The following is a 13,531-nucleotide window of genomic DNA, read 5'->3' as shown; positions in this document are numbered from 1 at the left end:
TCAAGCCCAACTACTCTGTCATTTTGTGGTTTCCAATAACGCTGAGAACTTAACAGGATGACAAAAGCCTTTCTAGTATTTTAAAAACGCTATTTATCTAGCTTTGAGCGTCTGGGCTGGCGTACCAAAAATCTGTTGTATCAAAGATTTGAGAGAGGCCAGTTCTGCCCATGGTGATGCCAAGGGGCTTTCAGCAGCTGTTCTGGTTTGAAATTAAACTCTCTGAAACTGTCCCCACAGTGGGGCTGTGATTAGCGTTGGTTTGTTTAATTCAATGCCACCTTGGACTCGCAAACGCTGGGATGAAGCCAGCGAAAGTGACCGCGGGGAGGCTGCAGCTGGCGCGGCACAGGGACCGAGCCGGGGGGCGGCCGTGCGGGCAGGACGGAGCGATGGATGATGGCAGCTCCTCCCAAGGAACGGGGATAAACCCACCCTGCCGCGACCGTGGAACTGTGCCACGGGGCGGCCGTGCCGGCAGGACGGAGCGATGGATGATGGCAGCTCCTCCCAAGGAACGGGAGTAAACCCTCTCGGCTGCGGCACAGGGACCGAGCCGCGGCGCGGCCGTGCCGGGCAGGATGGAGAGATGGATGATGGCAGTTCCTCCCAGGGAACGGGGATAAACCCACCCTACCGCGGCTATGGAACCGTGCCACGGGGCGGCCGTGCCGGCAGGACGGAACGATGGATGATGGCAGTTCCTCCCAGGGAACGCGGATAAACCCACCCTGCCGCGGCCAAGGAACCGCGCCACGGCCCGCGGGAAACGCGTCCCTCAATAAAGCCCGCTGGAAAAACACCATGGAAGGGCTGGTTCCTTTTTGGCCATGCCGACGTGAGGAGGATCACAGGGCTGTGTTCAACTGGGGGTCCGTACATCAGCACCTCCCTGCAGCTGTGGGCGCGCAGGCGCTAGCACCCCGGATCCCCCCGGGACCTTCCGGCGCTGCCGGTTCCCCGGGATCTCCCCACTCCCTTCAGGCCGTGCCGGTTCCCCGGGGTCCCCTCAGGATCCCCCGGATCCCCTCAGCCGGTGCCGGTCCCTCAGGGTCCCCCCGGCCCCCTCAGGTGGTGCCGGTGCCGGATCCCGAGACGCCCCCGCTCTCCTGAGGGCCCCTCAGGGTCCCCCCGGGCCCCCCCTCTCCCCTCAAGGCCGTTGGCGGGAGCGGGACCCGCCCCAGCCACGTCTCGCGCCCGGCTCCGCCTAGCGCGCACGCGCAGGGGGCGGAGCGGCCGAGCGGGGTCACTGGACGCGCCGTGATTGGTCCGCGGCTGTGACGCGGCGGCGGGGCGGAAGTGGCGGCTCCGACCATGGTACGGGACCGGGACCGGGACAGGGGGCTCGGCCATGGGACACGGGAGCGGCATTCGGGCTGGGATCAGAGGCTTGGGTATGGGACGCGGGATCGGAATCGGGGGCTTGGACATAGGACATAGAACACGGGACCGGTATCTCAGGACCGGGGCCGGAGCAGGGGCCTGGGCACGGATCATAGGATCCCGGAGCGGGACCCCCTTTCCCACAGGCCCCGGGCGAGCTGCGGGGCTCGTAGGCGCTTCCTGCCCTGACAGGCCCGCCCGTCCATACCAAGGGCCCTGCGGGCTCCACGGCCGTGACCGGCGGTGTGTGACACGGGCGGTGTGTGACACGGGCGGTGTGTGACACGCATGGTGCCCCGCGGTGTGTCACACGGACGGTGTGTGACACGGCCGTGCCTGGCACTGTGTGACACGACTGAGCTGCTGGCACATGTGCTCGTGTTCACAGGGGTCCCCGGACGAGGGAAGAGATGAGAATCTTGACTCCATGTTTCAGAAGGCTGATTTATTATTTTATGGTATATATGACATTAAAAGAAAATTTTATATTAAAACTATACTAAAAAAACAGAATAAAGGGTTTCATCAGAAGGCTAGCAAGGAAAAGAAAGGAAAGGAATGATAATAAAACCTTGTGACTGCTCACAGCCTTGACACAGGTGGCTGTCGTTGGTCATCAAGTAAAAACAATTCACATGCTGGGTAAACAATTCTCCAAATTACATTCCAAAGCAGCAAAACATGGAGAAGCTGGAACTTCCCAGCTGGTGTTACCGGGCCAGGAGAGCACGAGTCAGAGGCTGTGTGCCAGGGCCAGGTGTGCCAGGGCCAGGTGCTCCTTGCACACCTGGGAACAGCAGGGTGTGTGATCAGCTCGGGGGCTCAGCCCAGCTGCAGCTCACCAACCCGAGCCCCAATGATCATTTCTGAGATCACACTGTAGGCTTGTTTGTGGTTAAATCTTCACCTTCTTCCCAAATGAATTCTGATCCCAAGGTCCCTCTGTGGTTTTCTGGGTGATGAACACTGTCCCAGGCTGATGTTGAAAACTGTTTCATTTTTCTCCTGTAACCCTTTGCCTCTGCTCCCCACCTTAGGACAGCAGTGATGACATTGAAGATGTGTCTCTCTTTGATGCAGATGATGATGCATCCAGGAGATCCAAAAAGTCAAAAATAAGGTTGGTGGTGACAGAGGGAGTTTCTGGAATGTCTCTGCCTTGTGTCAGCTCCCAGGCAGTTATTTCCCATATTTCCAGAACACTGGGTTCATGTTACAATGCTGACCTGTACCCTGGCAATGTCACTTGTCTGCAGGAGCTGTGACTGTCCTGTCCTTCATTCCAGGCACCCAGTGGCATCATTTTTCCACCTGTTCTTCCGAGTCAGTGCCATCGTTGTTTACCTGCTCTGTGAGCTCCTAACCAGCAGCTTCATTGCCTGCATGGTGACCATCATCCTCCTCCTGTCCTGTGACTTCTGGGCTGTAAAGGTGAGTTCTCCTTGTGCTTTTTGTTGTCTTTGGCTTGCTGTGTAAAAATAACTGACAGCGATGCTCATGTCTCAGAAAAGTCATTTATTTGTGCCTCTCCCACAAAATGATACCTCAAAATACTCCTAAGTGCTAGGGGGATTGCAGAGCTTTATGAAATAAACTCTGACATCTCTGTGCACTTGGCTCCTTTGGAAGGTCCAGTGGTGAGCATTTGTTAGGCTCCCTTTTGAGGCAGCACAGGCTTTGTTACCAGCTCGGGAGCACCACAGTTCTGCTGGATCTCTGAGGAATGGCTTGCTGTGGCTCTCATTCTCCCAGTGTGAGGCAGACAGGCACTGTGGAAAGCAGCAGCCCGGCCCTGAGCTGTGGCAGGAGGGTTCTTTGGCAGAGCACCCAGAGCTCACAGGTTCTGCTCTCTTCCAGAACGTCACAGGGCGGCTCATGGTTGGCCTTCGCTGGTGGAACCAGGTGGATGATGATGGCAGGAGCCACTGGGTGTTTGAGGCCAGGAAGGTTGGTGATTTGGCTCTGACCGTGTACTCCTGTCTGCTTTATGAACCCCTGGTATTGGGTGGTGCTGCTGGAGAGGGGAGATTGCACAGGGAACTTCTGCTGGCAGCCACAGATCTGTGCAGGCTGCTTTGGGGGGAATGAGCTTTTTCATTGTTGGGTTATTAAAAAGTTCTCATGATGTACTGATTTGGTTTAATATAAGTACTGTAAGTCTGTGGGCTTGGAGGTAGGAAATGACTCCTTTGGCTGTTTCTAAGCTTTGTAACTGAACCTTGCAGGAAATGTCATTTTTCCCGAATTACCCTTCTAGCCCCGAGCATTCCAAGAGGTTTTGATGCTGCTGCCTCCAGTGATTCTGAGAGAAAACTGAAAAGATTCCCTTAAGTAGAAACACTTCCTATTGTAGAGATGTCTTTGTGTGATGTGGAAATCAGTCCTGGAAGCACCCAGTGCTGCTGTGTGGAGGGAAATCCCAGGGAGTGTGGGGATTCTGCCCTGATTTTAAGGACATGGGGATCTGTAGGGTGGAGCAGCCTGGTCACTGCCATTTCCTTTCTGTTTCAGGTACCAGCACAAGGGGGTAAGACCTCATCTGAAGCAGAGTCCCGAATTTTCTGGCTAGGCCTGATCACCTGCCCCATGATCTGGGTGATCTTTGCCTTCAGTGCTCTCTTCTCCTTCAAAGTGAAGTGGTTGGTGAGTGCCCCTGAGCTGCACGCTGGCTCTGCCCTGTCTGAGCCAGGGGCTGCAGCTGCTGATGCTTTTCCTGTCACAGGCAGTGGTGGTGATGGGGGTGGTGCTGCAGGGAGCCAACCTCTACGGCTACATCAGGTGTAAAGTTGGCAGCAGGAAGAACCTGACCAGCATGGCCACCAGCTACCTGGGGAAGCAGTTCCTGCGGCAGGTGAGGCCCCCAGGGCTCTGGGATCCCTGGGGAAAGCACGAGGGGCTCGTTGGTGTTCTGAGCTGTGCACTGGGACCCTGCCCACGCTGCTGCTGGGGAGCCTGAGCCCCGTTAATTAAGGCTCAGAGCACTGCTAATTGCTGTCACCCTGTGCTGGGGTATTGGCTGGTGCCATGGGTCCATGCCATGGGAGTTACTGGAGTGTGACTGCTGTGCTGGGAGTAACACCAGGCTGAAAGGTCTGCCCCTGCCCTCTGTGCTCTCTCCCACCCCCACCCAGCTCTTCAGCAGCTCCTGGTTTCCCCCAGCTCTCGGTTTGCTCCTTGCAGGAAAGAGAACAAATGTTCCAGCAGGAACAGCCACCCCAGTTCACCCCACTGCTGCCTTTTCTGGCTGTGTTGATGACTCTGGCAGAGGTGTTTTGGCTGCCACAGGTTCACAGATATTTGCTGCCATCAGTGTGGTCAGAAGCTCAAACACTGATGACCTCTCTTGGCACTCTGTGCTGGGCCCATCCCCTTCTTGGTTTCTCCTGAATTCCTGTGCCCTGGCAGGGCTTACCCAGGACCCAGGCCAGTCTCAGGCTCTGGCAGAAATGAATGTTTTGCCCCAAAATCCCAGCAGTGGCTCACAGAGTTCTCCAGCCCTCTTTGATCTTGCCTCCTGCAGACCATGGCTACAGAGGACCAGGCAGCATCCTGAGTGTGGTGGGAGCCTCCAGCCAGGCTGCATTCCCAGCAGTGACCAGCAGAGAAGTTGCTCTGACCAATTTGGGAGCTGCACACAAGGTGTGAATCAAAAGAAGTAAATAAATTGTGCAAGACTTGAGGTTAACACTCCTGGCAACTTATATTCCCTTTTCCACTAGCAGTTTGTGTTTAGGTCTTCTCTTTAGTTTGATTAACAAGAATTAATTTGCTTAAACTTTAAATCAAAAGATAACCTGAGTGGGTTTCGTAGAGGTTTAGAGCTACTGGATGAGTTTTAAAAAATTTGCTGGAGATTCTTCAGAAAAGCCATGTACAAGCCAAGCCTTGGGAGCTCTCCTGCTCCTTCAGCACTTGGTGCCTGGGTGCTTTCAGCTGTGGGCTCTCAGCTTTGGCTCTTGGAGGTTGTTGCTACAGTTTAAGTTGTGAATTTTTGGCCCTGCATCCCTCACTGTGTGACTGGAATGGCTCTGAGGGCTGCAGTGAGGGGCATCTGAAGGAAGTGGAGCTGCTGGAAGATCCCTGAGGTCCCATGGCAGCTGCAGAAAGTGACCTGTGAGCTGGCCGTGGTTTCTGAAGCCTTCACAGACCTGGAGAACATTCCAGATCCCTGGATCTGGGAGATCCCTGCAGGCCTGGGCCTGTCTGGAGAGAGGGGAAGAGAAGAAGCAGTTTCCAGAGAAGGCTGCAGGGCTGTGAGAGCAGCCTTGTGTGCCTGGCCTGTCACCCTGAGGCCATGGCCTGTCCTGGAGGGGACCCTGGGGCCATGGGGCTGCTCCTCAGGCCAGCAGGGTGTGGGGATGGGAGCTCCTGGCACAGGGTGGCACTGGCAAGGTGTGCTGCCCCTGAGCTGGGGAGGGCCCTGGCTGGGGGCAGTGCTCACAGGGGTGGCACTGCTGTGTCTGAGCTCATCCCTGCCCTGGGACCAGCTCAGCTCCCTCTCTGGGCTCTGCCCTGGAGCCTGTGCTTCCACAGCAGCAGGTGCTGAACATTCTGGGTCAGGACTGTGAGTGAAGAATTTACATGATGGTTTCTCTCTGACTCCTGTGTGCTGTGGATTGTGGGGTTGCATTGCCCTGGTTCCTGTCCCTGTGCTCTGCAGTACTGGCAGCTGTACATTTGTTTAATTCTGATTGATACCTTCCTTTTGTAAATATGTATTTATAAAATCTTGAAAATAAAATGCTGCTTTGTTTAACCAGCCCAGACCTCCCTCCTGTGGTTCATGGCTCAGTTTCATTTCTGCCCCATGTCCTTGTCAGGCACCTCTAGCAGGAGTTTGTCCATTTTAACTGTTCCTGCAGCTCTGGCACAGTTCTGTCAGCCAGGGCTCTGCAGTTTTCCCTGGGCAAACTCTGCCCCAGCTGCTGGAGCTGTCAGCACACAGAGCTGAAGTCGTTGTGTCCCCAGGGCTCCTCTCCTTTGGAGGGCACTCAGAGGTGCCCCTTGCTCAGTCCCACACATACACAGGAGCTCCAGTGCCCATTTCCATCCAAGGGACCAGGCATTTCTGGGGAATCACTGTGAGGAGGCCAAATTCAATCCAACCCCCAAGGGAAGACCCTTCAGCAGGTCCTGCAGGGGGGAGTGGGAATCCTCCCTGCTCCAGCCCAGCCAGCCCGTTTGCTGCTGGCACAGCTCCAACCACGAGCTGCTGTTTCTAAAATGTGTTAAAAGCTTTGTACCCGGTGTTTATTCACCTGCTGCCAAAGCTCCCCCCAGACTCCTGGAAAACAGGGCTTTTCTGGAAGTTGCAGTTTATTTAACCAAGGACAGAGGCATTTCTTAGTAGGTGCCTTTAAATAGAGCCTTCTTTGGGTTATTTTTAGCTCTTGGCAAACATTCAGGCTTTTGGCTTCTGAGAAACTGGCAGTTCATTGCATTCCTGTCATGGATCAGAACCAAATTTCTTATCTCTGCTGCAGCTGGGTGTGAGTCTGGTTTGATTCTCACTCGCTGAGTGCTGGGGTTTCCTGGGGAGCAGGAAGTGGGAGTTGCCTCGGAGCAGAGAAATTCTCTGAATGTGCTTTTTTCCACAAGCTCCAGGACTCCACATGGAAGGAGCCAGCTTCTTCAGCATCAGTTGGGTGATTAATGCTGGCCCCACCTCAGGCCTGGGTGGGGCTGAGTTTGGAGGGTTTGGAGAGCAGAAATACTCTACTACTACTACTATTATTATTATTATTATTATTACTACTACTACTACTACTACTACTACTAATAATAATAATAATAATAATATAGTACTCTTTGCTCTGAAATAGTGAAATCTGGCTGGGATGGTGCAAGCACAGCTGGAAGCTGTGATACTCCCCAGAATATTTGCCACAGCCATGCTGAGGCTCTTCAGCTGACTGTTCTCTCACTGAACCCTGCTCTGTACAAATCCCAGCAGTTTGCTCACATGGAAATTGCACTTTCTGCTCTGTTGTTCATCACATTCCTCCAAGAATCCTTAAAAACCACCAGGACCACACTTGCCTTGTCCCACCCATCTGGGACATTGGGGAACCATCAGTCTGGGGATTATTTGCTCCCTGAGTTCATCCCCGAGCCCTCTGGACTCCTCCTGGAGATCCCCAGAGCTCATGGAGTCGTTTCTCTGGGTTATCCCTCTCTGTGTCACCACGCTGCTTCCCTTTAGTTCATTTTGGGTGAGCTCTGTAGTTTTCTCCTCCGTTTTTCCTCAGTCCGGCGCACTGTGTAAACAGCTCCATGGTGACCCCGGAGCCTGAGTCACTCAGCTGTTCTGTGTGATCCAGGGCAGGGGAGGGCTCAGCTCTGACTCACCCATCCCTCCCGAGGGCTGGCCTGGCCCTGTTTTATGGCTGGTGTCACTTCTGTCTATGTTCTATGGCTTGTGACCTTCTGTGTGTGTCACCTGTGCCCTCTCCTCCAAGGTTAAACTTGCCTCAGTTTCTTCCACCAGTACCTGGATTATGTTTTGTTTTTGTTGGAGTCCTCCCTCACACCCAGACCCTGCTGTGGAAGGAATTTGTGTCACCTCTGCTCTTGGGAACTCCACACCTCCTTCCCAGCACCTGAGAGCCCTCTGGTCTCTGTTTCCCAACCCAAACCCTCATCTAAAAATCTCCTTGGATGAGGAAAAAACGATTCCCTGGCCTTTTGTGGGCCCTTCATTTCCCATTTTTGAAGTTGCAGGGTTATGCCCAAGAGTGTGGTTTAGTTAGGACTGGATTGGATGGAGATGGGGCAAGGACTTTGCCTGGGTCCTGCTCCATCCCTGGTGGGAGCTAGGGCAGGGCTGGGTGCAGGTGGAGTTCTGGGATGGGGAGCCTCCCCAGGCACCCCCAGGCACCTGTGGGGTTCAGCCCGACCTCCCCCTGCCCCTGGGCAGCTGCGTCACCCGGGAGAGCCCCGATCCCCAGCACGGTGAGAAAGGGCAGGACCGGGAACGGCCTGGGGGACTTTCCGCTGGTTTGCAACAGGATGGGGTGGGCAGCACCCCCTGGGCAGTGACCCGGCTGGGCAGCCTCAGGGGACATCGGGGACATCAGGGACATCAGGGCCATTTGGGGGACATCAGGGACACCAGGGCAATCAGGGACATCCAGGACCATTTGGGGGACGTCAGAGACATCGGGGACAACAGGGACATCAGGGCCATTTGGGGGACATCAGGGCCCTGCTGTCAGGGCAGCAGCAGCAGCAGCGAACATCTGGAGCCTCACAGTGAACATCTGGAGCCCCCTGGGCTCGGACCCTGATTTCCCCAGCCCTCTCCTCTCCAGATCCGCATGGCAGCAGAGGGAGCCCTTAGGCTGTGCTTTAAAGAACAATTAAATAAATAATCATTTAAAACCGAGCCGAGACCGTTTCCAGGTCGGCCTCGTTGGGAATGAGTCCCGGGATCAATCCTGAGCCCTGAGCGGCGCCAGAGCCACCTGCGGGCGTGGCACTGCCCTGGGCACGGTGCCACCTCCCCGGTGCCACCGCGGCCATGCAGAGGGGTGACAAAGAGGGGAACGGGCACCAGGGCCGGGGCCGGGCAGGGCCAGAGCAGAATGTGAGGGATATAACGGGAACATGATTCACCGCTCTGCTCACAGGGCTGGGAGCAGCCCTGCAGCTGGAAAAAGGCAGCACAAAGTGAATTTGCTGCCAGCCCTGTGTGTGTGGGACCGACTGCCTAGGCTGGCTGCTCAAACGGCCCTTGGGCCCGCCCTGATTTGGGGGAATAAGCTGTGATTTAATAAATGATCCCTGGGAAAGGATTTGGCCCAGGGCCTCAGGTGGAAATTAAAAATCAGAGTCCAAATGGCCAAAGGAGGATTTGCCATCTGCATCCAAGTCTGCAAGCAAATACAGGCATTTGTAGGAAGAGCTGTCATCCTGTAAGGATTTCTGCAAAAAAAGAGAAAGTCCAGGCAAGGAATGACAAATGGGAGTGGGTGGGAATGGGCTGGTCCATGGGCTGATCCCTGGGCTGATCCCTGGGCTGATCCATGGGCTGATCTATGGGCTGATTCTGCTATCATGGGCTGATCCATGGCTATCCTGGGCTGGTCATGGCTGATCCATGGGCTGATCTCTGCTGATTGGCTGACTTGGCTGATCCCTGGGCTGATCGATTGATCCTGGCTGACTGGCTGATCAGGGATCCTGGATCATGGCTGGTCCTGTGATCTATGGTATTTGGGATGGATTACATGCATTTTTGAACTTCAGTGCCTGCCTAACTTAGGCTCAACACCACCCAGGGTGTGGAAGCAGCGGGAGCCTTGCAATTCCCTCAGGGAATAACTCGAGCTCTGCCTCATGAGCATCCTCCTCTGGCCAGGAGCATGCTCAGCCCCAGATGTGAACCCACAGCTCAGGTCTCTCCTGCTCTAAATATGTACCAGGAGGAAATTCCAGCCCTGGCCCCTCTTGGCAGAGCTCTCGGCTCTGCTCTCGTGGTTTGAGCCGCAGGACCTCTGACTTCCAGCTGCAAAAGTCCTGCAGTTACACAAGAGGAAGCAGCGCAGCTCATGTGCACGGGAATTGTCCCGTGTGCCGGGGCTGGACGCCATCTGTGTGACCCTTGCTGGGGTCAGAGGGGAGACATTCCGTCTTCCCTGTGTCATTCCGAGTAGCAAGCCAAACTCTGGCTGCAGCTCACAGCCCTGGCAGGCGCTGGGCCCACGGGGGATGCTCAGAGCTGTTTTCCTAAAATGTGATTGAGCAACGCCCAACGCGTCCAGCGGGAGCCGCCGGGGATGAGCCGGGGACTTCAAGGAAAGGGAATAAAAAACGAGCCCAGCTCCAGGGCTGGGACCTTGGAAGTGTGCAGGAGTCACAGCTGCGAGGGGAAACGGTGACAGTCTCACAGTCTGGAGGGAATTGGAAACATGGACAGAGATCCAAGCTGTGGGAGCACTGCCGGGACACTGTGAGATGTGCAATTTATGGAAATTCATTGCCATTCCTGACCGGTATTTGCTAGGAGCTGAACAGTGTCACTCACCGACGTTCTGGGAGGGACACACAGGGAAATGCCTGTGGGGCCACCTCCGAGTCATTCCTTGCCTGGGATCACATCCAAGAAGTCTCACCAGAGTCCCAAAATTCCCTTTCCATGCAGTATGACACACACATTCCTCCTCCTGTGCCTGGTTGAGGGGACCCTCAGGGCTGGGCTGAGCTCTGGGGGGGTTCCCAGGGTTCTTGGGTGGGATTGCTCAGCCATGCCCAGCTCCACGTGGCCTTTCCTTGTCACCCTGATTTTTTAAGATTTTCTAAGCTTTCTAATGTTTATGTTCCTGTAATGAACTTTCTCACACACTTTCTGTAAATAACTCATTGTTTTGCATTCTTTTATGGAGGAGGAGAAAATTGATGGACTGTTGGTTTGTCCGATGTCATTGGAGAGGTGGCACTGTCACCCTCCAATCCACTGTCACTTTTGGAGAACTATAAATGTTGGAGTCAGAAATTAAGCTTCCTTTTTTTCTTCACCTTGAGAGCAGCGGTGTGTGCTTGTATTCTCTCGTGTCCTACAGTGACATTTCCTGGCAGGAGAACTGAGCTGGGGCACAGACCTGCCCTGACCCCAGCCCTCCCTGGGCTGTCCCGGCTCTGTGGGATGCACAGGACAGCCCAGCACGCTGGGACGGGCAGAGGGCAGGAGGAGATAAGAGAGATAAGAGCATCTCCGGGAAATCTGAGTCACCCCGGAGCGGTGGGAGCTGTCCCGGGGCTCCACTCTCCCTGCACATCCCAAAGGCACCTGGAAAGGAGCCCAGCTGGGGAGGGCCATGCTGAGTGTCTGGCTCTGCAGGGACTGGGGTTTGGTGCAAGTGACACAGAGCTTGGCCCAGCCCGGCCGGCTTCCTGTCACACCAGGAGTGCCCTTGGCTCCCTGTCCTGCAAGGCTCTTCCCAGGGCAGGGGGCTCCCAGAGGAAGGGATTATTCATTTCCAGGAATGTTTGATGCACTCGGAGCTCCTGGACTCCTCCTCAGTGCTGGATGTGTTTCATATAGGGGCTGTTGGAGCCAGGGCTGATTCCATGAGTGCGGGTACCTCTTGCCCATGGAAGCCTTTTCCCTGAGCTCCCTGACAAGCACAGGACCTGTACCCAGCCTGTCACAGAGAAACCACAAACCAAACCTCTCCTTTTGCTTGTTCTGAACCTGCACCCCCTGCCCTCACAGCACAGCCTTGGGGGTCTTTGGGACCTTGGGAGCTGCTCCCCTCAGCCCCTGCTGCTCTCATCCCCCTGGGCCGGCCCAGCAGCATTCCCCGAGCAGGAATCCTGCAGTTTTCCAGGGGGGATAACCTCCTGCTCAGCTCTGATCCCTTTTCTGCCCTTGTCCCCGAGGTGGGGGAGCTGGCTGCACCCTCAGCCCTCGTTCCCAGCTCCAGCTCCAGCTCCGGGCGGGGACGCGCTGGGGCCGGGACAGGAGTGAGCTCAGCCCGAGCTGCTGCCCCGGCAGGACCGGGAGCCAAAGCTGATTTATCCGCGGGGCTCTGTGCAGGCTGACACCGAGCAGGGGCTCTGTGCAGGAGCATCCCTGGGAAGAGGGATGGAGGTGCCAGGGGCTGCCAGGGGTGGGGATGGAGATGCTGGCAGCTCGTGTGACCCCCAGCCCTGCCCACCCGTGCGGGGCTGCCCTGGGCACGGATCAGCCCCGCTCCCGGCGCTGCTTTGGGTGGAGCTCCTCGGCTCGATTGCATCTGTCGGTTTCTCCCGCTGCCTTTTCGGGAGCATCCTCCCATGCTGTCCCACCTCGGCCCATTGCAGCTCCACCCTCTGCCCCGGCCCCTCCTGCTCTCTGACTGCAGCGCTCAGGATTGCGATTGTGAAAATCCGCCCCCAAATCCGATAAAGATGTGCTGTGTCTCCTCCGTGTGCGGCTCCGCCTCCCCTCCTGGGGACACGGCTGGGTCACAGCCTGTCCCCGCGGGGTGACAACGCTCTGGGCACTGCCAGCGCTGTATCCGGGCTCGGAGGTCACCGGGGCTGGGCAGTGACACCGCTTTGGCACTGCCAGCGCTGTGCCCTGGGCTGGGAGGTTATCTTCTGTCCCCGGGGGTGAGCAGTGACACCGCTCTGGGCTGTGACACCGCTTCGGGCACTGCCAGCGCTGTCCCCGGGCTCGCAACAGGGCAGGCAGTGTCTGGGTGGTCCGGCCGTCCCTCCCTGCCCCAGGCACTCCCCGAGGGAGGCTCCTATGGCACACACCGGCTCCATAACACACTGCCCGGGCTCCTATGGCACACACCGGCTCCATAACACACTGCCCAGGCTCCCGTGGCACACACAGGCTCCATAACACACTGCCCAGGCTCCCGCGGCACACACAGGCTCCATAACACACTGCCCAGGCTCCTATGGCACACACCGGCTCCATGGCACACTGCCCAGGCTCCCGTGGCACACACAGGCTCCCGTGGCACACACAGGCTCCATGGCACACTCGCCAGGCTCCCGTGGCACACACAGGCTCCATGGCACACTGCCCACGCTCGCTGCTCGCTGCCAGACACGTTACTCAATGCAGACACCGCCAGCGGCCAAATCCCATCCGAGCGGAGCAGGAATTTCACCCGGGCCCGCGGGGAGCCCTTGGCACCTGCTGCAGGTGAAATTCTGCTCCTGCCACGAGGGTTTCGGTGGGAAAACCTCTGTCCTGTGCCTGCAGGGACGGCACAGACAGGGCTGCGGGTAGAGCTGGGGCACTGCTGTCCCCTCCTGTCCCCCCGTGTGCCCCACACGGGCACCAGCAGGGCGAGCACGGCACCCTGGGCAGAGCACCCCAAGCCCTGCAGAAGGAGGATCAGGGACAGGATGGAATCCCCGGAACTCCCTGGTGACCAGGCTCCTCCTGCCACTTCTCCTAAGGAGCCAACTGGGAGCTCTGGGAGGGATCACAAGCTCCAGTTTTTGTTGTAAAAAGCAAACTGGAAGCTCTGGGAGGGATCACAAGCTTCCCAAGGCTTTGTGTAGAAAGCCTCCATGAGGTCACCCCATTCCTGCCCTTGCAAAACCTCTCCCCCATGGATCCTCTGTGCAGGGTGGGATCTGCCCTGAACCCAGCTGCAGCTCCTGGGGCTGGGCTGGAGGCTTTTTCAGCATGTGGAGATAA

The 13,531-nt window shown here is 56.6% G+C and overlaps 1 protein-coding gene across 2 annotated transcripts; it reads left to right on the top strand.

Annotated features, from left to right (window-relative positions):
* Positions 1-1,191: 1,191 nt before the first annotated feature.
* Positions 1,192-6,154, top strand: TVP23C (trans-golgi network vesicle protein 23 homolog C). Of its 2 annotated transcripts, none has more exons than XM_064728664.1 (7): positions 1,192-1,317; positions 2,421-2,503; positions 2,670-2,814; positions 3,241-3,330; positions 3,895-4,026; positions 4,106-4,234; positions 4,904-6,154. In XM_064728664.1, exons 1-7 carry the CDS (start codon positions 1,315-1,317, stop codon positions 4,934-4,936), a joined length of 615 nt encoding a protein of 204 aa, XP_064584734.1. In that variant the 5' UTR covers positions 1,192-1,314; the 3' UTR covers positions 4,937-6,154. The 2 variants fall into 2 exon arrangements, with proteins under 2 accessions (XP_064584734.1, XP_064584735.1); XM_064728665.1 differs by having other exon boundaries at positions 1,314-1,394.
* Positions 6,155-13,531: the final 7,377 nt, after the last annotated feature.

This window comes from Zonotrichia leucophrys, chromosome 18 (assembly GCF_028769735.1).
Source record: "Zonotrichia leucophrys gambelii isolate GWCS_2022_RI chromosome 18, RI_Zleu_2.0, whole genome shotgun sequence".
In the NCBI taxonomy this organism is placed as follows: Eukaryota; Metazoa; Chordata; class Aves; order Passeriformes; family Passerellidae; genus Zonotrichia; species Zonotrichia leucophrys.
This window is presented reverse-complemented; position numbering and strand designations above follow the sequence as displayed.

Bases quoted from the DNA above. Each gene is read 5' to 3' on its own strand.
- TVP23C (XM_064728664.1), top strand. The intron at 2,504-2,669 runs GTTGGTGGTGAC...CCTTCATTCCAG, and splicing joins TCCAAAAAGTCAAAAATAAG to GCACCCAGTGGCATCATTTT. The intron at 2,815-3,240 runs GTGAGTTCTCCT...GCTCTCTTCCAG, and splicing joins GTGACTTCTGGGCTGTAAAG to AACGTCACAGGGCGGCTCAT.